This window comes from Felis catus, chromosome A1 (assembly GCF_018350175.1).
Source record: "Felis catus isolate Fca126 chromosome A1, F.catus_Fca126_mat1.0, whole genome shotgun sequence".
In the NCBI taxonomy this organism is placed as follows: domain Eukaryota; kingdom Metazoa; phylum Chordata; class Mammalia; order Carnivora; family Felidae; genus Felis; species Felis catus.
This window is the reverse complement of record NC_058368.1, coordinates 68,413,156-68,438,729: the sequence shown is the minus strand read 5'-3', so window position 1 is coordinate 68,438,729 and position 25,574 is coordinate 68,413,156. Positions and strand designations below refer to the sequence as shown.

The 25,574-nt window shown below is 42.6% G+C and overlaps 1 protein-coding gene across 1 annotated transcript in view; it reads right to left on the bottom strand.

The window, feature by feature from the left end:
• Window positions 1-661: 661 nt before the first annotated feature.
• The window catches only part of HS6ST3 (heparan sulfate 6-O-sulfotransferase 3), a 662,198-nt gene continuing 637,285 nt past the window's right edge, over window positions 662-25,574 (bottom strand). The window contains exon 2 of the mRNA XM_011280614.4: window positions 662-7,719. Within this exon, the coding sequence (XP_011278916.2) occupies window positions 7,011-7,719 (709 nt within the window). The 3' untranslated portion in view covers window positions 662-7,010. The remainder of the gene's footprint in view (window positions 7,720-25,574) is intronic.

Sequence of the window (25,574 nt, the reverse complement as noted above, 5' to 3'; positions counted from 1 at the left end):
TTCTCTACTAGGAGTTAATTTTATTCTTTCTTTGCTTTTGTTGTAGGAACTAGTTATTTATTAAAAAATCTATGTGGACAAACTGTACACTTAGAAATTGTGGAGAAACCCACATCGGCTGCCATTGTTGTCGTTTTCTTCTCCTTCCATTTTCTCTCCCTGTCTTGCCTTTCCTCTCTCCCTCTTTTCCTTCCTTTTCTCATTTCTTTTCAGTTCCAAACTCCTTTGCTTCAGTTCCTGTTTTTGTCTCCCACCACTCTTTGTCAAACCTTTCCCTCATCCTTGCTCCCCAGGCTGCTGCTTTTCCAGGGCTCACAGTGAATTTCAATGTGCCAGGGGAGGGGGGTAGTGGGGGTGGGTGGGGAGGAGGGGGACAAAGAACAGGAGGACCACCGAAAACGACGGTTCTAGAAGCTTATGTGTTTGAGAGCCTGTGAAATCCTCCCTGGCCTCAGAGATTTTAAATTGTTCCAATCTATATTTTTTTTCTTTTATGCTTCTAAAGCTTCACATCCAATAGCCACATTTGTATCCAAAGCATGGATTCTTTAGAGTTTGACAAAGCTGATCCCATGCATTCAATTTCCATAAATCCCTTAAAGTGTTTGACCAACTTTTCTCATTTTGCAAAAACGTCTAACAAAATCACAGGGGAAAACAATTGTTCTTGACATCACAACAGTTTAATATGGTAACTTATTCATTAAATTGTGCTTCACATCAATGGAGATCCTCAGTTCTACAAACTATCATGTTTTAAATAGCAATAAGGGTTGATAATGTCACAATACAATCTCCTAGTACCCGAGTTCATACATATTATTGCACAGAAACAAAAGGAAATATCTCTTAGGTGAAAGAATTTACTATCTATTGGATCACTATCTTTACATCTAAAATGGGGCACCAGATAAAAGTCTAGATTTTTCTTTCCAACATTTTTCATCTTTGATACATTAAATGAAAAATAATGCAAACAAAACCCAGAAAGTACCTCTGGGGAACAAAAAGAAACAAGAGAAAAAGGAAAGAAAAGATGGCCATGTGATTACAAACAAAAGAAATGATGGGTTGGTGGAGGGCAACTGTGACAATAACTAAACCACGCAAACTCTGCTTCCTTAGAACGCCGTCTTCCCCGGCAAGAACTGAGGTCTTTCAGCACTGACATCTGGCCCTTTGAGGAGTTCCCACAGTGCAGCAGAGCACGTATCGCGCAGAGGCTCCATTTAATGCGTCAAAGGATGACAGTTGCAGCCTTTTCCGTAGAAAAGGAAACAGAACACAGGCTTCGGAAACATCTGTGCTTCGGCGTTCTCAGATCTGGAGTTTTGTTAGGTCACCTCGAGTCCTTGCCTGGAAGTTCAGGGGCTTTGGTCTTGCAGATGTAGCTGGTGTTCATAGCAAGGCCAGTCCTTCTGGAAATCTCAGCACTTCTGCAAGGTGGATTGGTTTTGCCAACGTGTGGCGTGGATGGGTCCATGTGCGTTCCATCCACGAGGCTACAAAACACACAGGTCTCAGAACTCACCCACTTGCCCAGAAGGGCTAATTCAAAGTTTTAGGGGGTTAATTCAGATGCATCCAGGTGAATGTGGTAGGAGGACAGCAGGATTCTGTCCCATGGAGAACGGAGGAGGGGGATAAGGAAGGTGCCTTGGAGAAGGAACCTCTCTCTGCATGCTCCCCAGAGGCGATGTGACTGGGTGGAATCATCAGACTCAGGCTGCCCTGATACCCAGCCGGGAGACTTTCAGTTGGAGTTCTGATGACCAGTGGAGGCACAATAACTGTGGGAAAGGAAAGCCTTGGAGATGCAGCTGTGAGCAGATCGGGGTATCCTTTGTCTAAGTCCAACCCAGGTTTCCCTTTGATCCAACCCTTCCAACTCATTCAGCCTTCAGTCCTGTCGATGCTCTGGTCCTGTTTCATGAGCCTCATGCCCTTGTCATCTCTTTTAAGTGGCCCAAAGAAATACAGTCCACATGTCTTCAGCCTGCTCTTGTTCTTGAGGACAGAAACCGTATGTCGTTTTTCTATTTTTCAATATTTCCTGGCACATATGTAATTCCCATTCTTTTCACCTTTGAAAGACTGCTTCCCTTTAAGGAGCCCTCTCCTCCTCTATAGTAACTCCTACTCTTCCAAACCCCCACCCCTGCATGATCCCATTATACAGGACTTTTTTCTCAGCTAGAGGTCAAGTTTAGAGAGGAAGATGATCAACTCTGTGTGAAGATGTTAGCCTATGACAGCTTAAAGCATTTCCTCTCTCTGGCAAATGTACAAGGGGACTCATTTAACACCAAATATAACCTTTAAGAACCAAAGCAATAAGTTGCTGATAAAATTCCAGAGACCTGGGGAAGAAGTAGAGAGGAGGGGAGATTTTTTGAGCAGGGTTCTATTGATCATTCCTCACACCTAACTATTCAGGCTGTTACTGATTCTAGATATTTCTAACACTGAGCTTCCCTAAGGAGTTGTGAGCATATTCCCTCAGCCTTCATCTTGAATCGGACTTTGGATTGGCTGGGGTGAACAGCCAGCATGAGGTGTTTGAACGTCTGTGCTTCTCAATCTCCCCTGAAACACTGCCCATCTCTTGGACATTTCACTGCTAATAAGATGATTCCTCATTGGAGGCAGGGGTTGTGAGCCAACTCTACCAGTTTCCTTGGTATCTTGTAACTCAGTAGTTCTATAAGAAGGTAAGGAAAGATATAAATCAATAAAGACTTAGATTTCATATTCTTGCAATTCCCAATCCTGATACTGATGCTGAACAGCATAAAGTAGTAGCAAAGGCTATGAAGTCAAGATGGGGGTTCTAAGCAACTTTCTTGTTAATAAACTAGAATTGAGAAATCTTTTAACATCTCTGAATCCCCATGTGAAACTATCAGATGGGATAATGAATAGAGGTCCTCTGTAGCTAACACACAAGAAAGTAGTGGAGATAAAATGGGATACTGAGTGTACAAATGTTTGGAAAGCATTAAATGCTATACAAAGTTATGAATTTTAATCTTATCCTTTGCAAAACATATGACAGAATAGAGAACTCTGAAGAGCACTCGAAATATTTTTCAATTCCCTTTGGTGGCAGAGACTGATAGTTTTATCAGTATTAAGTTTCACATTGCCTCTTTAATAATAGATTCCCCCCTGTTGGTCAAGGTGCATGGCAACCAATAAGGAAGACATTTCCTGGTATCCTTTGTTTACTTGTAGCTAATGGCTAGGTTCTAGCCCATGAGATGTGAGTGGAAGCGATATTTGCAACTTCCTTCCGTGCCCTCTCTGTTGTCTGAAATACAAACAAGATGGCAGGAGCGGCAGCAGGCACCTTGCATCATGAGGTGGAAGGCACGTGTTCCTATGAAAGAGCAACAAAGAGGGGGCCTGGGCTTCTGTAACTCACCAGAGCTATCAGACCAGTTTGTCTTTTAAATGAGAGGACAATGGCTTTGATCTCCTTGAAGTCATTATTATTTTGAATTTGTCTGTTAAAGTGGCCAAGTGGGAATCCTATCCTATGGATTTAATGTTTGTTTTTGTTTTTGTTTTAATGATCCGTGCTCATCTCCTTGCCAGGTCTATCTCTGGTAGATTTTCTTCCCTGTATAAATACTATCTCTACTCAGGCTTGAACAAGTCCTCATATTTCAAACTCTTGATTAGACGATGGCCAAGTTACCTCCTCTAGATGATAAGAAACACTGTCTTATAATTCTTTAATAGCACACACGATATCCTTAGCTGTTGCCCAACACTGATTGCTAGTGTTATTAGTTATTAGAAGGAATATCCAAATAATTCTCAGGGCAGGCTTTCTCTGGTTAGCAAGAGTAGGCTGCCAAAAAATTAAAAAGAGACAGAAGAGATAGTATACCTTAGTCCCTGATGATAATTTAAACACACACACACATGAACACACACACGAGGACACCCCGTCCCAATCTGGGGCTCTCCTTGCCAAGAGAAGGGAAGGAATGTCTACCTGGGTGTTGTAGGAGTCAGTAGGATGTGGAAGCCCCTGGGGAATTTTCTCCCCCTCCTCTTGGGCTTTTAACAGCAATGTACCTGGTACTGATTTGGTTTTGGATCTTAAAGCTGTTGACTCCCCATGGCTCCCAAGATCCAGATGTCTTCTGTTGGCATCCCCTCTCTGAGCTTCACTCAGCATGTAGGTGTGCAGTCAATTTTTGGAGAACAAACTGTGTCCCTACCTCTTCATTTCTATCAACATAGGACCCCAGGGATATGACAAGCGTGCTGCTTTCGAATGAAATGATATGAGGGAGGAAGCCTGTGTCGGTCTTTTTAATTTGCTCAGCACTGGCCTCGGGCCAACACAAAGAGATGGTTTCTCCTCTGAACATCCTGATATCTGGTCTCAAGTGGAGCTCCATACATCACGCCTTCAGCGGCAAAGAGCCTTTTGATATAAATCCCGAGATGCCTAAGGAACAGTGTGAAGTCAGCAGAGGCTGCCTCCAAGTCTCAGCTATGCATGAATTCCCTGCCAAACATTTAAAGTGAGTTTAAAAGAAACAATCCGAATGCTTTCTAACTTGTTTTGATTTTCCACATGACAAAACACTGGATTGTTATTGTGTGAGTGTGTGTGTGCGAGCGTGCGCGCGCGTGCGTGTCACAGCGGCAAGCAGATAATTTGCAGCTAGGCAGAACATTAGATCCTAACATCGAAATGTGACGATGGAGAGAGAGCTGCTCATTAACTGTAGCTGCCATCTTCTTCCCTCTCTACCTCAGGAACATATCATGGGTAAGATTTTGTGAGTCTAATTTCTACCGACTAACAAGCAATGTTTATTTGGTCCCTTTAACTTATATATGTCTCAAAAAGTGTGACTGCCTAAAAAGTCATCAGTCTCTCAGCTTGCTGGTGGGCCAGGGACGTGGAGACGTCCGGGCTCACCCCAGGCGGCGTGGCTCTGGGTCACGGCTGGCTCAGGGCTGGCACAGTTGTGCCACGCACGTGGGTTAGAGACAAATCCTTCTGGGCTTTAATAGCTGGCTTCTTGCGTGATTGGCAGGAAGCTTTTATCCCTCATGGAACACACGAGTAAAAGGAGCTTGCACTTTGCAGTCCACCAGATCTAGCATACAACCTATGAGGAAGCCGGTTATTGTCTGTGGGATTCACTTTTCCCATCTACGTAATGGGGCCTAATACTATCTACTTTGTTGTGAATAGATTTAAAGTATGAAAAGGGCCCCCCCACAGTGATGGACACAAGGGAGGCCCCCAATAATACTCCCCTCACGGGGCAGATGAAGCCAAGGGTAGTGAGAGAAGTACAAAGCCGCTTCTCCAAATCTCTCTTTGATGGAGACACTGGGCTCCCCTCTGTGCAGGCAGGCACTCCATGAATGCTTGTGGGTTGATTGACTCTCAACCCCAGAGAGACTATTCTGGAGGCTGAGATGTGGCTTACGTAAAGCTGGCTTAAACATCAAACATGTTAGATATCAATGAAATAGGCTTTTCAATCTGATTTAGGGGTTTCACTCATTTTGCCTTGAGCTCTTGAAAGGACTGATCAGATCAGTGTTGTGAAACTCTTGACCCGCTCTGATCCTGCTCCTGAATGCCAGGCAGGGGCTTTCTATCCCCTTTTCCCTGCTTTTCCCCTTATTATTCGACAAACTTGGTGTTCCTGTAGTTGTGATTGGGAAAAATTGAAAACGAGAAGCAATTGGCAATGCAGCACATTTTCAGATCCTGTCTCACACACTCCAGCCCGAGCTGCCAGCTATGGGCATAGTCTAACAAGAGGAGAAGATCATGTGGGTAGAAGAAGGTTACCAGGCTGGAGATAGTCAAGATGTTGGGAGGTAGTCTGTCTAAACTCCCGGGACAACTGGCCCACTGAGTTCCGTGTCTCCTAGCATAAATCAGTTATCATTTTTTTAGTGACCCTGAAGATCTTTTGCATACTGGCTAGCTAAGCTCCTAGTCTTTGGGCCACATTCTTTTTAAACGTCTTCGCCTCTGTGCTATAGCAGAATTTCAAACTTGGAAGTACCATATCAAAGAAGATGACGGCTCCAAAGAGGTAAAACGGAAATACTCCTGGAAACACTACAAGTTCTGTAGCCTGTTTGGAAATGTCAGACATAGAGTTTTCTTCCTGCTTCCCCCAGCTCTTAATTTATTAGTCAATTCTTTTTGAACGAAAATAAAATCGGTAAAGGGTGATCTTAGACACTTGTTAATAAGCACATTTTCTCTTAAATGCCACTACCAGTGTTCATTTCTCAGGGCCTGTCCTGAGACATGCCTGTCCTGATTCTACCAGCCATTCCCTAAAAGACGGGAGATGCAGCACGGCTCCGAGCTGAGATGCAGGGGCTTTGCGGGGTGTGAGTCTCTAGTGATCGTCAATAGGAGGGTGACCTTGTTTAAAAACAGCTGCAACAACAAAACACCGCTACTTATGATTTGAACCGCATTCGCACCGGGTTCAAGATGAGAGCGAACAGTAGAGCGAGGGTTGGCGTAAAACCTCATTTAAGGGTGGAAGGGGAGTTCTTTCTTTCTCTTTCTCTCTAGACAGACCAGTATTTCCATTACAGAGGCCGTGTGAAACAGACCAGTTTCAGCAGAACATCCAAGCCATAATTTGGCTTTTCATGTGTGCCTCTGTGGGTTCCCATGCTGCTGCAAAGGATGTTTTCAAGAACTGTTTCTTTCTGGTGCTTCTCTCCTTGAGCTTCTAAGGACGTCTAAGTCAGATGCATCCCTACCCTACTTAATATCATGGATTGAAAAACGTCAGGGGAAAAAAAGAAGAAGAAGACAGATCCTCTCCAGCTGGGCAAGGATGAAGACAAAGAGGAAGCAGGTGTCCAAATCAAGCCACCTACAGCCAGATGTCCTCCAAAAGGCCCATCCTTCTCCAAGGTAACCAACGCCACAGAAGGTCGGTGCGCTTGCTCATCCCCCCCCCCCCCGTCCTGAGGAAGGAGAGCGCAGGGCGTCACCATCTCACCACCTGGCTGTTGTAGTCCTCGGTGACCGCCCCGTCTGTGTTCCCGTCCTCCTTGGGCCACCGGTGGCCCCTGTGCTCCCGCTGCAGCCTGCGCCCCTCCCGCCTCTTTTGCCGGTCCCTCTGGTGCTCTAGCTGCTTGGTGTGGTGGTAGCGCTGCTGGAAGAGATCCTTCGCGTACTCGTAAAGCTGCATGTCCAGGAAGTTGAGCTCCTCGATGCGCTGGCGGGCGCCCTCGTTGATGTCCACGTTGGAAGCCCGCGTGATGTTGAACTGCGTGAAGGGGGAGATAAACTTGAGGTTGAATGTCCTCTCAAAGAGAAACTGAGTCTTCCTCTGGAATTCCGTGAGCCCAAAGAAGGCCATGTTCTTCAGGTTGTTTTTCGCGCTCTGCAACAGGATGGTGTTTCTCTCGCTCTCATTCATGAAAGTCAAGTTGTAGCAGCCCACCAGGCTCAGGTCTGCCAGCATGCGCACCTGGCGGTTGTTGGCCAGGTTGTAGGTGCAGTCCATGAACTCCCGCAAGCTGACCCCAGACCAGTCGTCCCCGGGGTAGCAGGTAGGCAGCTCATCAGGGGTGGGGCTTCTCCCATCACACATGTGGAGGGAGGTTTTCCACGTGGCCCCTCTCTGGACGTGTTTCCACTCGCTCAGGTAACGCGACACTGGATCCCGTAACATGGTGATGTAATAGAAATTCCTGGAAGAAATTAGAAGGAAGAGGGTCAGTCAGTCGTTGACAACCACAGCTCTGGGATTCTGAACCTCCGTTGTGTTTATATCAGCACTGAGTCAATTGCCTCTTCTGCCAAATGTTCATGCGAGCGTCGTTGCTTGGATTTGCACCTATCAGGCAAATGTTCCCAAATGTGATATTTCCATAAACATGCATGGACCGGTTTTCAATACCATTCATTTGTTGGGTATTTCCTCCCTGCTCCAGTGTGGGGAGAGAAGTGGTGGAGGAATAGGTCATTCATTCATTAAGCAATTTCTTCACTGATAAATTACTACCAGAAATAACAATACCTTATGTTAAAAAAACACACCAAGAGTTTTCAAAGTTATTCTCCAACCAATGTTTTATTTGATCCTCACAACAAACCTTTGTAGCAGATGTGGGACTATTTGACAGGGAAACGTGCAAGGAGGCAAAGTGATTCATCCAAGGTTGTGGGACCAAAAAGGGCAAAGCCGGGAGCCAAGCCTCCTTAGTCTTGCCTGTTTACACTGCTGTTTTGGATTACAAGGTAGGTGGGGTTGGAGGACGATGTGTTGTATGTGGAGACTGAACACCTACTGTGTACTAAGAGCTGTGACAGGTGCTTTATGATACTAGCACAGATAATCCTCAGCACAATTTCATAAAAGGTTCTTTATCATAACTTCTTTTTCTTCAAAGCTGAGACCATAGAGACTGAGAAAGGTGAAAACACAGCCTAAGATCCTAGAATGAATTAATACTTGAACTGCAATGGAGTCCAGGCCTATTGATTTTAACACTTCTGTGCTTTCCTATGTACTGTATTGCTATTTTAAAAATAAAAATATAATTAATATTTATTGAATGTCTGTTTTTTTAATTTTTAAAAAAGTTTATTTTTGAGAGACAGAGAGAGAGAGAGAGAGAGAGAGAGAGAAGAACCATGAGCAGGGGAGGGGCAAAGAGAGAGGGAGACACAGAATCTGAAGCAAGATCTAGGCTCTGAGCTGTCAGCACAGAGCCCGATGTGGGTCTCAAACCCACAAACTGCAAAATCAGACCTGAGCTGAAGTCAGACGCTTCACTGACTGAGCCACCCAGGCCCCTTGAATGCCTATTAGTTGTCAGGTACTGTGGTTATTATAAGCACAGGTCTTCTCTACTGGCATCAGATGGAACATTTAGAAGAAATATGTCTTTCAAATGGTTAGCTTCAGAATGATTCTGTAAAGATCAGGGTGCTTCTGGCTTAAAGAGGCAAGAAAACTGTAAAGAGGCAAGAAGAGAGTTGGAAAAGTAGATAGGTAAAGACACAACACAAAGCATTACAGGAAAGTAAATATTGATTAAAATGAGGAAAACCCTTCTCATGATTTGAGCTGCCTCCCAATGGAATGAGCTGCCCACCCACCACTGGGACGAGGAGTGACAGTCAGAATGCCCCTGAGCAGACAAATGGTCCTGAAGAGCTCAGAAAGGAAGACTGGTCTTCCCTTGGCCAAGCTAACCTGGATTTTTTTTTTTTTTAAACTTAATACCCAGGAAAAGCAATGACAAACATAAGGGCTTTGAGGGTGCACTACTTTTGATGCTGCTTTTAAAAAGGAGTTGATAGGGCGCCAGGGTCGCTCAGTCGGTTAAGTGTCAGTCGGTTAAGCATCTGACTTTAGCTCAGGTCATGATCTCGCAGTTCATGAGTTTGAGCCCCGTGTCGGGCTCTGTGCTGACAGCTCAGAGCCTGGAGCCTGCTTCAGATTCTGTGTTTCCCTTTCTCTCTGCCCCTCCCCTGCTCATGCTCTGTCTCTCCCTTTCTCTCTCTCAAACATAAATACACATTAAAATAAATAAGTAAATAGGAATAGATGAACTATAATATTTGAAACTACACATTCACTATATTCAGTTATTTTGAATGTCTAGCCAGACAGTTTGAAACATGCTAATGAAACTGCACTACCTTAAGGAATGCTAGCGTCTCCTTAAATTAGAAAGAGGAATGTGCTGACCACAGACAGGCCAGCCCCAGCCCTTGCTGTGGCCAGGCCCCATTTTACGTTACTCCATTGTCTTTCACTGTGACAGAATGACAATTCCATCAGTGGGAGAAAATTTCATGAAAGGTCAGTAGGGAAAGCAGAAAACAACTTGATACAGCTTCTGGGCTCCACGACAAAATGTTGATGGCGAAGTTTTGTTCAGAGTAGGTATCACTATGGTTGAACGCTATATAACATGTCATTACTTAATCCTGCTTTGGTCCCATCTCAGGGCTTGTTCATGTTTACATTTTATAAGCAGAGACTGATGTTTATTTCACAAGACAATTGCATAATAAATATAGAAACACAATAATGATGATAGATAGTCACATAACTCATTAAGGATGCCAAACACTTCAAGACAGAACAATCTAAAGCAGACCGATCTTTAAATGGGGACAAAGACCACAAATGGAAAATTTAAGATTTTCCTGTTAATTGGGCAGAACAGAAAACACACACAAAAAAAGGATTTAAGGAAAACGCATGATGACGATCAGTTGATAAGTCTCCACCTCATTCACGTGTCTCAGGGTTAGAAACAATCTAGATTTTTTTAATTATCATAGGAGCTGGAGGGTTTTATGGCCAGGAATTACAACGGTTTGCGACGTAAAGGTTTAACTGGAACCTGCTCCTGGAATTTTAGTGGCTTTTGTCTGACTCGGGAAAATTGGCCATAGAATTGCTGGGGCCCTCGTTCCATTGGAAATTTACAGGGTCTCAAAGCTGACTGAACCTGGCTCGGCTTAAAATGGTATTGGTTTCAAATTTAACTTTATTCAATTTAACACCGCAGTTAACAATGACCACCCAAGCTGTAGGATGATGTTTACATGAGTAAAATAAGTCCCAAATGTCTTCAGGTTCTGCCAGCTAAATAGGTAAGAGATCAATTTGTACGTAAAACTCCGACATCAAGACACAAAAATGTACTAGTGGGACATTTACATTGACGGAGTACAAAGTTGTCCCAATCTCATGGTTCCGTAAAGGAATGGCCCTTCGCATTTAAGTATTGCTTTAGTCAGACATATTTACATGTATGTTGTGTTTCCTTGTTTAAATCCTGCCAAGGATTCAAAATAGAAATTTAGAAAAACAGTAAAAACAAAACAACAGGTTGAAGAGCACTCAACTACTGGTGAAAGACAAAACACTTAAACATGATCAATTAAATAATTTTTTCTCATCTCTACTTTTCCATTTTCATTTGCTTCTCTCCTTTCAGAGAGAAAACTGCAAAGATCACTGTTGAAATGATGTCTATGTCCAGGCCACACGCCCACATGTGCAGCGTACAAGCTTTGCTCAGGTTTTATGAATCTTCTGCTCACTCCAAAGAACAACACATACTCTTCTGTTCTCCAGACTCCTGATTCAGTTTCTAAGGAGAAGTCTTAGAGGGTGCCACACTACTTAAATTTGCAAGTTTCTTTTGTACGCCTTTCTTGTTCAACAGCACAATGGAAGGTAAAGCAAAGAACAGAAAAGACTAGCCCCAGCTCCCTAGCAAAGCCTGTTATGGCCACAGTGTGGAGGTCTTCATCCACTCTCTCCGTCTTTCCTAATGCAATCTCCTAGCCTAGGTACGGCGTCATCTGTTCAGACACCGTCCTTGCAGTTGACTTCAACTCCCCTCAGATTTGGGAAACACAAATAAGTAAACTACTATTTTCCTCCCTCATCTACCATTCATTCGTTTGTTAATTCTGCCCATGTTAATTGAGCCCCTTGTGTTTGGTAAGCACGTGGGGGGGTGGGGTAGGGTGGGTAGGAGACATCAGGGACTCAGAGATTACCAACACATCACCCTCAAGGGGATCTCCAGCACCCAGTGATTTTGTTGCAGTGAAAGAATCGCTAACTACCACGGTAAGGGAATGTTCTACCAGTCTCCTGGGACCACAGCAATCTCCGAGACAGATAACTTTATTTGTCGGTGACAGCATTCTGTCAGCAGGTCATCCGTTTGCCACCAACTTCATCGAGAGTTTGGGCGAATTCATTTAAGAATGTCTATAAAGCAATTGCAGCCCTTTCGAATTGTCATTCTTGGGCCCCCAAGGTAATGATGGCAAATATGGGGTGTGCTCGGGAAGATTAGGGAACAAGTCACCTTGGTTAGTTCAAGGATGATTTTAACTGATGATGATCATCTGGGCCATCGTGGCTTACTCAAGTTCACGGCCACAGAAAATACACTTTTCCACGGCTGCTTTAGAACCACCTGAACGTCCTGCTCTGCTCTGAGGGAATCACATCAAACAATTCTACATGCAGCACAGAGGCATGACTGCCCTCCTTCAGTCTTTGACTTGTCTTTCGTTCACTTGCAAGCTGCTGCCTGGTCTTTTGTGGCCCAACTCCACCTTGCCTGATTTTTCTAGCCTCTGGGGTTTCATGCATTACTCACTGCACTTTTAACCTGCACGTGAACATCGTGGTCACCTCTACCCTTGAATCTCCTTTTTGATAACTGGACTCAGGCCTCATGTCCCACAACACCTCAGACAAAGTCCTGCTCACAGCAGATGTTCAATACACGATGCCACATAAAAGAAATGATGATCGTATGAGGTTAAATGTATTTTAATAACTAAGGTTAATATCACCTTTGATAAATATGCCACTATCTTCTTTCCTAAAACGAATCCAATATTATTTTTGAATGTTTAAAATGTGTGAAAAGTGTAAAAAGATACATAATCTATGAGTGTATCCATCATTTGATTGTGATGGTCCACGTGCAGAGAGAGACAGTCAACACAGACTTTGGGTAAAAAGTAGAGTGTTCAAGCAACAGGTAATTAGTAGCGATGAGGTGGCTTTTTAAAAATGTTAAGCTTACTAGTTTTCTTCCCTATTGCTTCAAAAATCTGTATTTCACCAAGCAGTTTATTGTATAATTGCTCATTTCTTTAATTAGCAAGCCATTTAATTAACACACGCTTATCGAGGGTTTGTTATGTGTAAGGATCTGCTCTAACAAATGTGGAGAACATAAAAAAAGAATAAAATGCCCTCAAGTATTGTGTGTGTAAGGGTGGTCGATTAGAAAAAGCCATTGTGTAGCAAGTTACGGAGGTAAGGAGTGAACAGGCAATATTTAAGAGAATAGTTACGAATGTACGGAGAGAAGAGTGGTCTAGGTTAGACCAGGAGGTTCATGTTGTGCCTTTCACAAAATGTTTGTTTAATATATGAATGGGTGGGAGCTACAATAGGATGCTGAGTCCAAGGAGTCATGGGCTCTGAATACAACTGTCTATTCCCCAAATGGGAAATGTGTTGATTTAAGAAGACTCATTTAGCAACAGTGTTCAGTGTAGACAGAAGTAGGCAGAGCCAGGAGAGACATTTGGTAGCTGTGGTGAAGGGCCAGCGGGGAAGAGCCCAGAACCATCGGCGTGGATGAGGAAGAATCAGGGACAGATTCCTATCATGCACCCATCTGTCATCCTTCCTTCCCTACTTCCACATTGCCAGCTTCCTCCAAACTACCTTTCCCTCTGTATATTCTTCTTCCCTTTTACCTCATCCTTCCTTTTCAATTCCTAAATGAAAGAAGGCAAGGCCAGTATGCCCATCAAAATGGTGGAATGAGAGTAGACGTCTCTAGAATCACTCTGCATGTGGTGATTAAAAAATAGTTTTATGAGGCTATCACTTGCCTAGCCATTGAAAACACATCCAGAAGAATCTGCAAAATGCTACGTTCACAGGAGAGATTTAATAAATGTATTCCTTCCACCACTAGATTAACCCTTGTAAAATCAAGCAACAAAATTAGTAGCTCGATGGTCCACAGCTCTGTGCATTCAGAAAAAACAGCTCAAGTAGAAACTCCTCCAGCCAACACCCTGTGATGTCCTCTGAGGAAGAAGCTTCTACTCCCCTGTAACCTGTGCCATTCATACTTTGTCTTCATTCCAGTGACCAGTGACTGTCCTATCCCTTGAACAGGTGTCATGCCTCACTCTTCTTGTTTCACCCGGAGCATATGGTGCACGACTTTATACAACATGCATGTTCAGTTGTTCAATGTTTGTGGAATGAAAAAATATTTTATCAGCTACTGTCTCAGGGATTCTGATAGTGATACCCCCGGGAAACTGAACTTGGTGCCTGGACCAACAAAAGGTTACCCAGGCTAACAGTTTCTCTTAGCCTAGATCTTGTGAAATGTATGGAAAATAATCAATTTCTCCACCTTCCTGTCACCGTACACTTTTCAGTGAGTTTTCCCTACCTAATCAAGTTTTGCCAAAGCTCAGCATCTCACAAAGAACCTTGTGAACAGTTGGAAGGTGGACTTGGGGGTCATCTGACGGAGATCTTTGGTCCTCCCAAAGGAGTGGTACAGACATCTCACAGTATACACCTTAAACATAAGCTGATGTGCGCATTTTCAAATAGTGACACTTAGCTCCCCTTCTGCCCCACTGTACTGCGTACTGGAGTCATTTTCCAAACGCTCAGAACGGAATTAATTTCTTGACTCTCTTTAGAGCTGCACACTCATTATGGGCTACCCATTCTTCATTATCTCAGTAGAGTGTTATCTGCATTATACTGTATCTGATAGGCGGAATGGTGGCAGTTAGAGCTTGGCAATCAGACTGCCCTTTGACACAGTGATGAAAAGGCCTTTTATTCGAGCCTTGAAAACAAATTAAGGAATTTAAGAATGATGTTCTAAGCAAATGGGAAATTGGGAACTATGATTGTTAAGTATGGTAATAAAGAACTTTCAGAGGCTGACAATGGTGTGTGTCAGAGCGATTGGTTCCAAGGATGTCCAGCATTGTGATGAGAAAATGGAGACATGCATGTGTGGTTATCTTACTTCACACAGAAGCCACACGTCCCCCACCCAGCTGCCGCTGCTCCTCCCTCGCGGCGACTTACAAAGCAGCCAGACCCTTTTGGCTAAGGCCTTTTTATTTTATGTACTACCCAGAGATCTTGACTCTTTTCAGTTGGTAAGATAGAGGGGAGAGGAATGCCCACAGCCCTCCTCTCCTCCTCTCAGGAGGAGAGACACTTCTCATCACTTTTCTTGCCAGTGTACCTGATAAGTTTAGAAGGAGAATACTTTTAGATGTAGCTGGTTTGACCCTTTTTGTTTTTAAATCAGTGATTCCCCTCCTTCCCCCAGTTGTAAATGCAATACATCGGGGCACCTGAATGGCTCAGTTTGTTAAGTGTCTGACTTCAGCTCAGGTCATGATCTCATAGTTTGTGGTTTCGAGCTCCATGTCGGGCTCTGTGCTGACAGCTCAGACCCTGGAGCCTGCTTCAGATTCTGTGTCTCCCTCTCTCTCTGTCCACCCCCCTGCTGTGTTCTCGTTCTCTCTCAAAAATGAATGAAAAAATTAAAAAAAAATAAATGCAATACATTGATTTTCATGCCACTATGGAAAATGTGAGCAATGCAGAATAGCAAAAAAGAAAAAAAATTAAAATTATGTATAAGCATTTCACTCATATATAACCACAGATAAATATATATTTTTCTTTATAGATTAAGGATCATAAATGAGCATGATATTTTTAACCTGTAATTTTAAGAAAAAGGGTTTTTTTTTACATTTATTTATTTTTGAGAGACAGAGTGAGACTGTGCGAGTAGCGGAGGGGCAGAGAGAGAAGGGGAGACACAGAATCCCAAGCAGGCTCCAGGCTCTGAGCTGTCAGCACAGAGCCCGATGTCAGACTCTAACCCACGAACTGAGAGATTATGACCTGAGCTGAAGTCAGACGCCCCATCGACTTAGCCACCCAGGCTCCCTTAACCTGCACTTTAAGTCAAAACTACAGAGTGAACACTTTTTCTGTTTTATTTACTATTTTTCTATAAGAGTGTGATATTCCAATTACAGATGTACCATAATTTATGTGACTCATCTCCCGGTTTTGGACAATTAGGCTGATTCTATTTGGAGGAGGATACTACAAACAATAATCTGGTGAATATCCCAAGCCATAAATATTGACGCAGGAATAAATTGCCAGGAGTAGAATTTTGAGTCAAGAGAATTGCCCCCATTTTGCTCTCAAAATGCCAAAATATAGCTGACCATCACTAGCATTGGAGAGGACAGGGCCCTTCCACGAGGCCTGACATCAGGAGGTGCTGGGGGACAAGGCCGCCCAGAAGCCAAGGGAGGCCTATGAAACAGGCTCTTGGCTCTGCTCCCTTCTGGTTGGACCAGGAAGAGGTCCCGCCGGGATCACATTTACCAAAGACGGATGTTCAAGAACCTCTGGGGTGGGGTTTGTGACAGGGTGGTGTGGAAACATTCTTCCAAAAAGATTTGTTTATTTTGCACTGGATGAGCAGCTGGAATATCAAATTAGAGACTAGACATTTGTGGAATCAAATCCCAGTCATCAGTCTTGCAGCTATATTAAAGCTGACATCTGGATCAGAAAGACGGAGGTCCCTCACCCGATTATATTGGGGCCGGTCCTCCCAAGAAACAGCCCCTTGAGAGGCAGCATTTTTGCAGCTTTTAGTTGTCAACTAACTTTAATTATGAGAAGCCACAACACAGTACTAAAACAACCACACAAAAGCGTGAAATAAGAGGCTTCCGGACCACACTGGTCATTTCTCAGCGACGATCAGTCCACCTTCCAACCTCCCCAGAGGAAGAGGTAGTATTTATTGATAAGATAAAATTTTAAGTCCTGTCCCGTTGCTGCTTTATATTGACACGAACGCTAGGAGCCTCAGACTCACTAAAATGCCATGATTTTGGGGCGGTTGTCTAATTTGCTTTCACTTTCCCCCAAGTGGCTGCCGCAAGAATAAATTTCAGGGCATGCATGTTCCAGGGGCTTGTTTTTTGCTATCTTGCTGAGTACAGTTCCTTCCAGTACAGTTCCAAATGTGCCAGGGAGGGTCCTGCTCTCATGCATTATTCAGGCGCTTCCGTGCTTATTTGGTTCAGAGGCGCCCTGCTTTGCACTGCCTTGCTGGGATTTGGGCAGGAGGACGTCTCAGGGCGCTCCGCTCTGCAGAGCTGTGGTTTATGCGTGTGGGCATCCACCTGAAGCCTGGAGCCGCCCCAGAGTGAGATAAGGCCCAATTCCGTCTCACTTGCAGCTCTAATCCCAGCCGGGCAAAGCGGAACACCAGATAGTACACTCCGATTGTGTTATCAGGCCGTGCGTGTTCTGCTGTGCTCTCTTCTTAGCTAATTTCCCAGACGCTGCTTTTAGCAAACGTGAGAATTACCCAGGGTAGAAGCAACGAGGTGTTTCCAATGCAATTGTTTTGCTCTAGCCAATTTGGAGAGGAAAAGAAGTAAATCGGGATATTTAAGAGCAAGGCACGTGTTTCAATATTTAGGCTTATATCTGACGGCTTCGGTACACATTTTCCTAAAATATCTTAAGAACTTAAGAAAAAAATCGTCTCTGTCCAGATTTTGCTGTGCTCGTCCATAAAAGATTCTTCTGAGTTAGGATTTTCCTAGATTCTGCTATCATGACTTGGCAATCATTTTAGGATATTTAACAAAATACCTGAGAGATCTCTGCTTGATTCCATCCCTTGGCAGTTCTCAAAGAAAGAGTGACTTGGAGGTCATCCCTTGCGCAAAGATTAAGGACCAAGCTAACTTAAAATATGCAAAGTTCCATGTGAAACAAATATTGATATTAATAGCAGTAATAATAACGGCTAACATTTATTGAGCGCTGTCTATGTCCAAGTACAGTTATAAGTGCTGTATTTGCATTAACCAACTTAGTCATCAAAATAAGAGTTACATAGGCTTTTAGATGATGTCCGTAATTTCACCAAGCTCTCCCAAAGAGAGTTCTGATGGTCTCCTATCCTCTTCTAGGAGTCAAGCTGTTTTAAAGATGCAGTTTATGAATTAATGCTGCAGTGGGCCAGGCTTTGTTTAACTCAAAGCTCTAGAAGCAAAATGAGCATTTTGGGGTAAGGGGTTTGTGTTTACCTGTGGGGTGGGCAGCAGGAATGAGGGTGAGGCAGCACACTGTAGGGTCGGGGGGCAGAGGGTTTATCTCAACTCTGGAGCATATGGGCTCAGAGGGTCCTCTAGATGGTCACAGCTTAGAAGTTCAGAAACACTTATCCCGACGTCGGCATGCACACAAAACTGCATAACAAATTTGCACTTGAGCTATAGAGACTAGTGGGAAAGACTGCAGCAGCATGAGTTTTTTTTAACACTCCTGAGGAATCTAGAAGCCAAAAGACTGTGGTAATCTCAGGACAATAATGGATGGTTGGAAATAGCGACACAAGAGAATTCCGATAAGGCAGAGCTCATGCAATGCCATAATTCTCTTCCTGGCTTTAACATAAGTCTTTTTTGAACACAATGATACAAAATCTCAGAAATGTGTTCACAGGAGGTTGTCGGATCCTGAAGTTGGCTTTTGTTTCGGAAGAGAAGATTCAAGAAAATACACGTCAAGCTCTCCTCATTTGGACATTGCATGGGCGCATAATTTCGAGCACGTTGGAAACTTCACTGAAGGTGCAGTGGAAAGAGAATGGGTTTGAAGTCAGAAAGATCTGGACTTCAATTTTGGATCCTCCTCCCCCTTGATGTGCACTGGTTAGCTTATATGACCTCTGGGGGCCTTGGTTTCCTCGTCTAAATAGCCAGGGTATATACATGCTTATTTCATAGAGTTGCAGGATTAAAGTAATGAGCGTGAAGGGCCCGGCGGCAGCTGATGCATGGCAGTCCCTTAACGTAAGTGCACACCCTCCCCTTTGACAGTTTTCCTTCTTGCATGATTATCAGAACCTCAGGAACTAGCCAAGTACCGTCAAGTTTTAAATGTTAAACAAGCTGCGTTAATAATAAAGAAAGAGAGAATGCTTTTCTATTTGTATAACATGCTTACAGTTCTCAAAACACTTTGCTTATCCATTATTGCACTTTATCCTCAGTAAAGGATTGTATCATAGCAGAATTTTCCAGGTGAGGACCCTGGCGTTCAGACATAGGAAAGGATGTTCCTGAGGTCAAACAACTCAGGCGCAGTGGCTGTGGAACTTCTCTTCTGATCAGTCTTCAGCCACTATACTCATTTATTTATTTAAATATATTTTTGATTACGTCTTTCATGCCAAACACTGTGCTAAGTACTTGCGATATAATGGCACACAGGACGCGGCCTGACCTCAAGGAGCTGGCCACGTAGTCATCTTTGATGATCCTACACTGTTGTGTTTTGCTCCTATGTAGTTGAGTTAGAAAGAAAACATGGGATTTGCACATCATTCTACAGTTTTGGAGGTTTCACTGATGTGTATATTAGCTCATTTTCTCTTTGAAACCCACGGAAAAGGGAGACCCAGAAGAAATAGGAAAAAATGCCAGGATACGGATATGCCTTTAGGTAATATTTGAAGTTGTAGAAAAAAATCAATCTGAAATAATAAACTCTTATTTCTAAGTAAGCAGTGTTGTGGACCTCAGTCAGGAGGCACACAATGTCTAGTAGTCTCTCTTTCTGTGACGCCAGTGGCCACTGGTGATCATTTATTAAAGGATTGTGAAATGGTGAGATTCTAATTCTATCATTTCTGCTTCATTTGTTAGCCACAATGCTTCTACAAGGAGAAACTGCCCTTTATCAACTATTTGATCCCCCTAGGTATAGTTGATATAGTTAGGAAAGGTAGATGAATGTGTGAATCATGTTATTTATTGGTTTCAAAATAATGGATTACTTTCCTAGAATCCTCCAGAGGGGCTTTTTTCTTTTTTTGGATGTTGTTTGTTATTTATTTTTCTATCACTAATAGGTCGTGAGTTTAAACATATTTGGTGTGTTTCAAGACATTGCAGACATTATACTTATTGATGTTCAAATTGTCTAATTTTTGGCCAGTAGGATCTTATTCAAGATGGATTCTGAGTCCTTTTGATTTGGTCCCTTACATCCCTATAAGCCTTTTATGCATATTCTTATAGGATCTTGAACGTTGCAGAAGTTCCCTATTAACAAAGACCAAGGAAGATGGGGTTACAGCTGGAAACATGCCACCAATCTGAAAGAACAAAGTGATAGCTGCCCAGCCTCTCCTCCTCTCGCAGTCCCTACCCAGCAATGTAACTGACGCCTGTGCTAATTACCCCTGAGCACAAATGGGGAAACAGACCAGACACCATCTTTAACTCTCATATGTTCTATCTGGGCCCAAACATCAGGGGTTTCCGCTTTGATTTTTTCTTCTCTCTTTTTTAAGTGCACATGCGTGACATTTTCCTCTGTGCTTGGAACAATAGGCAGGGCCAGTGACTCATCTGTGACTAGATGCCAATGTCACTCTACAAACTAATCTAGGAGAAACCAAATTATGCTGGAAGTAACATGGAGCCCTAATGAGGTTCTCTCCCAAATCCACTTATTCCCAATAACAGCGTGAGTTCCTTCCAGAAGCCCGGCTTACCACGTGGACACTCAGTGGGACCCTCCAGCTGCGGTGGGCTCTAAAGCACGGCTGTAATTCTGCCTAATTAATAAAGCAATGACAGGAATTTAGAAAAAAAATATATGCACGAGAATTTAAATCTCCCAGGAAAAAATCAATTCGTTCTGTCTAAATTTTGCCTTGGGTGCTCCCTTTATCAATTCAAGTGTGGAGCACAGTGACCTTAAGTTGCAAATATTTTTCTTCAGGCATGATTGAAGCATCAGAGAGGTAATAGCTTTCAACATGCATTTCTTAGAAATTTAAAAACACTCAAATGAGGACACTCATTTCCCCACTTTGCTCTGCTGTATGGAAATCAGAGAAAATAATCTTTAAAATGGTCAAAATAAATGTAGCTCGGGGCTGCTAAAGTTAGCTTTACCTTTGTGTAGTCAACACCTGGATTAAAAATAAGAAGCAGCAAGCCTCAAGAAGCAGAATTATACGCCTGTAATGCCCTTGCTTGCAAACTTCCCTAAACATACCCCCTCTGCATTTATTATTTCTTTTGGTGATAAGAATCTGAGTTTAATAATCAGAAAAAAAGGAGGCGTCTGTCTCTTAAAAATGGACACGGCTCCCATCTCCGAGTCCTCCACTGAAATGATGTGAAATATGCTGATGTTAATCTAAAATGAAAAACAATTCAAAGCCATAATGCAAGCAAACAAATGTAACTGAAAAGAGAGAAAGAAAAAAAAAAATCAACCAAAAACATCAACCAAAAAACCCAGCTAAAAGTGGATCGTCAGTGTTCAGTTCAGCTTTGCTAGAGCCACAAGGGGGCTCTCAAATCTTTCCAAACACTAGGTAAGTGCTCAGAACTGTTTTTCTAGTAATTAATTTCCACAAATCAATATTACCTATTAATGTACACTACAGAGACAAGCTACAGACTTCTGACACTTTATGCTCAAGTTAAAGAGAGAATTTCCTATAAAAATTCTAGGGGCCTGTAGTGATTGTAAGTCAAAACCAGAATGAGTTGCACCTGTGATTTCCTGTGTCTGCTCTAGCATAAAAAATCCCAACACTGCACATTTCATCAAAGGTTAAAACTGAATTTGAAGCACCATGTATATAATGGAATACATTGACCTCTGATGCATTTTTAAAGGCTGTCTGCTTCCTTCCACCACATCGCGCACCCCCAAAACAGCCAAGGAGGCTGATACACAAAAGTTAAAATGCGGTGACCCTTTCCTGGGGCAGGGGGAAGTTGCTAGAGCCATTAGTTCTGAAGGTTTTCAGCTCATGCTGAGAGTTTTATGGTGTCTTGGTGTTTGCAGCCTACATAAAAAACAAAACAAAACAAAACAAAAAAAAAAACCTTGCAAGGAAAGAGGGTATTTTCATTCTCCATTAAGCCAGAAGATGGAGGCAGGGTCTGCTGAGGTACAGGGGCAGAAAAGGAGGTTTCCGCAACTAAGGACAGATTGGAAACTCAGCTTTCTCCGAAGCTCTCCCAGAAAAGAATACCACATATCACCCCTACCTCAGGCAAAATAAGGGAACAGAACAGATGTGCCCCCAAAACATTCTGTCAGATTCATTAAAATATCAAAATCATCTTTGTACAAATTCAGAAAGCCCCTCTGAGCTTTGATATAAAATGGCTTCTGATAACGGCCTTTCCTCTAACGGTAACAGTCCCAGTGAAGGGTAAGGATTGGTAACAATTCCACTGCGATAGGGCAGGATTATTTTCATGGCATATGGGGGATGTGGACCTTCTCCTTCTGGGCAGCTTCTCTCCTAGAACTGGCAATGAGGGAGGAAGGGGACACCAGCTAGGACAGCTCAATTGTCCCTCTGGATCAGAATTTCCACACATTCATCTACTTCTGAAATTAAGAATCACCATAGAGAGGCACCTGGGTGGCTCAGTCAGTTGAGCAGCTGACTCAGGTCATGATCTTACAGCTTGTAGGTTTGAGCCCCGCATCAGGCTCTGTGCTGACAGTGTGCAGCCTGCTTGGAATTCTCTCTCTCTCCCTCTCTCTCTCTCTCTCTCTGCTCTTCCCCCACTCATGCTTTCTCTCTCTCTCTCTCAAACATAAAAAAATAAACTTAAAAAAAGAGAGAATTATCATAGAGTAAATCCTGGTGTAAGAAGGCCAGTGTTCTGCCTTTAACTCAGGTACCCAAGAGATGTGTTATGGAAAAACAAAGTTCTCTCTCATGAAATCCGACACTGCTTGGCATATGCCCCAAATGCATATTGAACTAAACCTTGATGTAAAATGTGTAAATTTTTAGCTGGCACTTTTTAGAGTTAGTGCTTCCCCAAGTATTTTTTTAAATTGAAGTATAATTGACACATAATACAGTTGACTCTTGAACAGTGCAGGGGTGAGGGGTGCCCACCCCGGCACAGTTGAAAATACATGTATAAGTTTTGACTCCCCAAAACTTTAATAATAGTTTGCTGTTGGCCTGATAGCACAAACAGGTGATTAACACATATTCTGTATGTCAGATGCATGATATACCGTATTCTTATCATAAAGTCAGCTGGAGAAAAGAAAATGTTATTAAGAAAATCATAAGGAAGGGAAAATACATTTAGAGTACTGTTCGTACATTTATTTTTGCTTTTTAAATTTATTTCTTAAAGATTTTTTAAACATTTATTTATTTTTCAGAGAGAGAGAGAGAGAGCTAGCAAGTGAGGGAAGGGTAGAGAGAAAGGGAGACAGAGAATCTCATGCGGGTTTCATGCTGCCAGCCAGAGCCCAACAGGGGGCTCTAACTCACAAGTCACGAGATCATGACCTGAGCTGAAAACAAGAGTCAGATGTTTAACGAGCTGAGCCGCCCAAGGACCCTCCCCCCCCCCCAATACATTTATTTTAAAAAATCCACCTACAAGTGGACCCATGCACTTCAAACCCGTGTTGTTCAAGGATGAACTGTATTATATTAGTTTCAGGTGTACAACATAGTGATTCAATATTTATATATATATCATGAAATGTTCAACATAAGTATAGTTACTGTTTGTCACTATACAAAGTTATCACAATATTATTGACTATATTCTATATGCTTTTCACTCCCATGACATATTTATTTTATAGCTAGAGACTTGTACTTGTACTTCTTCATCTTCCCCTACATCATCCATCCCCACTAGTTTGTTCTCTGTATTTATGAGTTTGTTGTTGTTGTTGGTTTTTTTTTTTTGGTCTGTTCTTTTTAAAAATATATATTTTACACGTAAGTGAAATCATACAGTATTTGTCTTTCTGTGACTTATTTCAGTTAGCATTATACCCTCTAGTTTCATCCATGTTGTAACAAATGGCAAGATCTCAAGCTTTGTTATGGCTGAATAATATTTCATATGATATACATATCTCACAAGCTCAATGGTATATATATATATATATATATATATATATATATATATATATATATCTCACACCTTTATCCATTCATATAACAATGGACACTTGGACACTTGGACCTTGGCTATTGTAAATAATGCCGTAATAAAGATAGGAGTGCATATATCTTTTCGAATTAGTGTTTTCATTTTCTTTCCAGTAGTGGAATTGATGGATCACAAAGTAGTACTATTTTTCATTTTTTGAGGAAACTCCACACTGTTTTCCACAGTAGTTGTACCAATTTACATTCCTATCAACAGTGCATTAGGGTTCCTTTTTCTCACTAACACTTATAATTTCTTGTCTTTTTTAAAAATTAAAAAATAATTTTACTTTTGAGAGACAGAGAGAGACAGGGAGTGAGCAGCGGAGGGGCAGAGAGAGAGGGAGACACAGACTCAGAAGCAGGCTCCAGGCTCTGAGCTGTCAGCACAGAGAGCCTGATACAGGGCTTGAACCCACATACCATGAGATCATGACCTGAGCTGAAGTCAGATGCTCAACTTACTGAGCCACCCAGGAGCCCCAATTTCTTGTCTTTTTGATTTTAGCCATTCTGACAGGTGTGAAGTGACATCTCATTGTGGTTTGGATTTGCATTTCTGTGATTCCCCAATTTTAATTCCCAGTTTAAGTAGCAACAGTCTCTCTTAATTTGCCTAAATCATTTCTTTTTGCAATTTCAAAAGGTACGTCCGAAGAGATCATGTTTTTCTTCCAGCTCTAATCCAGACTTCCATTCAAATCCTTCTTCTTCACCACTTTGCACATTACTTTTATGCTGTCCCACATCTAACCCATACTTTCATTCATGCAACCTCAGAATGTTGACCTTCTCAAGGGATATCCCTTGTTAAAATTCTGGTCATGACCTGGGATTGAAGTTTAGTCTAAGGCTTAGGTGTACACATGAGGGTCTTCAACTTGGTCTTGACTTAGAGCCCTACCCCTCCAGAAGGCAGCTAGGACTGAGGCAGAACTTGTGAAGGAGGAGGTCAAGCAGTAAGGAGGTAGAAACAGATCTTTAACTGATCCCAAGGCATTCCGTTTTTAGACAAAGCACATCTAGTCAAGTGTAAAGTATATTTTTTTAAGTACATTTTGATCTGTGTACTTAAAATCACTCAAGGTCGTAAAAAGATAGAATTCCCCACCTCTAAGCAGGAGGTGAACATTATAGACTGCATGTTTGTGCCCACCCCAATTCATATGTTGAAACTATAACCCTCAATGAGATGGTATTAGAATGCAGGGCCTTCGGGAGGTGACTAGCTTTAGAGCCCCACGATGGGATTAGTGCCCTCATGAGAATAAAAAGAGACTAGAGCTTGCCCTTTCTACCATGTGAGGATACAACCAGGAGACAGCTGTCTGTAAACCAGGAAAAAGGTCCTTACCAGACACCAATTTGCACCCTGGTCTTGAACCCCCCAGCCTCCAGAACTATGAGAAATAAATTCCTGTTGTTTAAGTCATGCAGTCTGTGGTATCTCATTATAATAGCCCCAACTGACCAAGAGAGCAAAGATTGGTGTTTTAGAGAAAATAAAGGAAATCTTTCTCCACCAACTTTCTCCTCTCATAGAATATCCATTGCAATATTACCTGATCATGCTAAAACCTGCTTTCTAAAGAAACTAAATGACTAAATGATCTGACGTGATGGGCTGGGGTTGGGGCTGGGGCTAGGTTTTGTAGAATTGGTCTTTCTCAATTTAAAATTCACCAGCCCAACTGCTCCTCTTCACTAATCAACTCAAAACCCATCACTGATCTCCCATTTAGAGGTGTTGTGAGTTGAATTGGGTTGTCCCAAAAGATGTTGAAATCCCAACCTCCAGTACTTGTGAAAGTTACCTTATTTGGGAATCAGGTCTTTGTAGAGAATCAAATTGAGGTCATTAGTGTCTCCAATACGGCTAATCCAATATGCCTGGTGTCCTT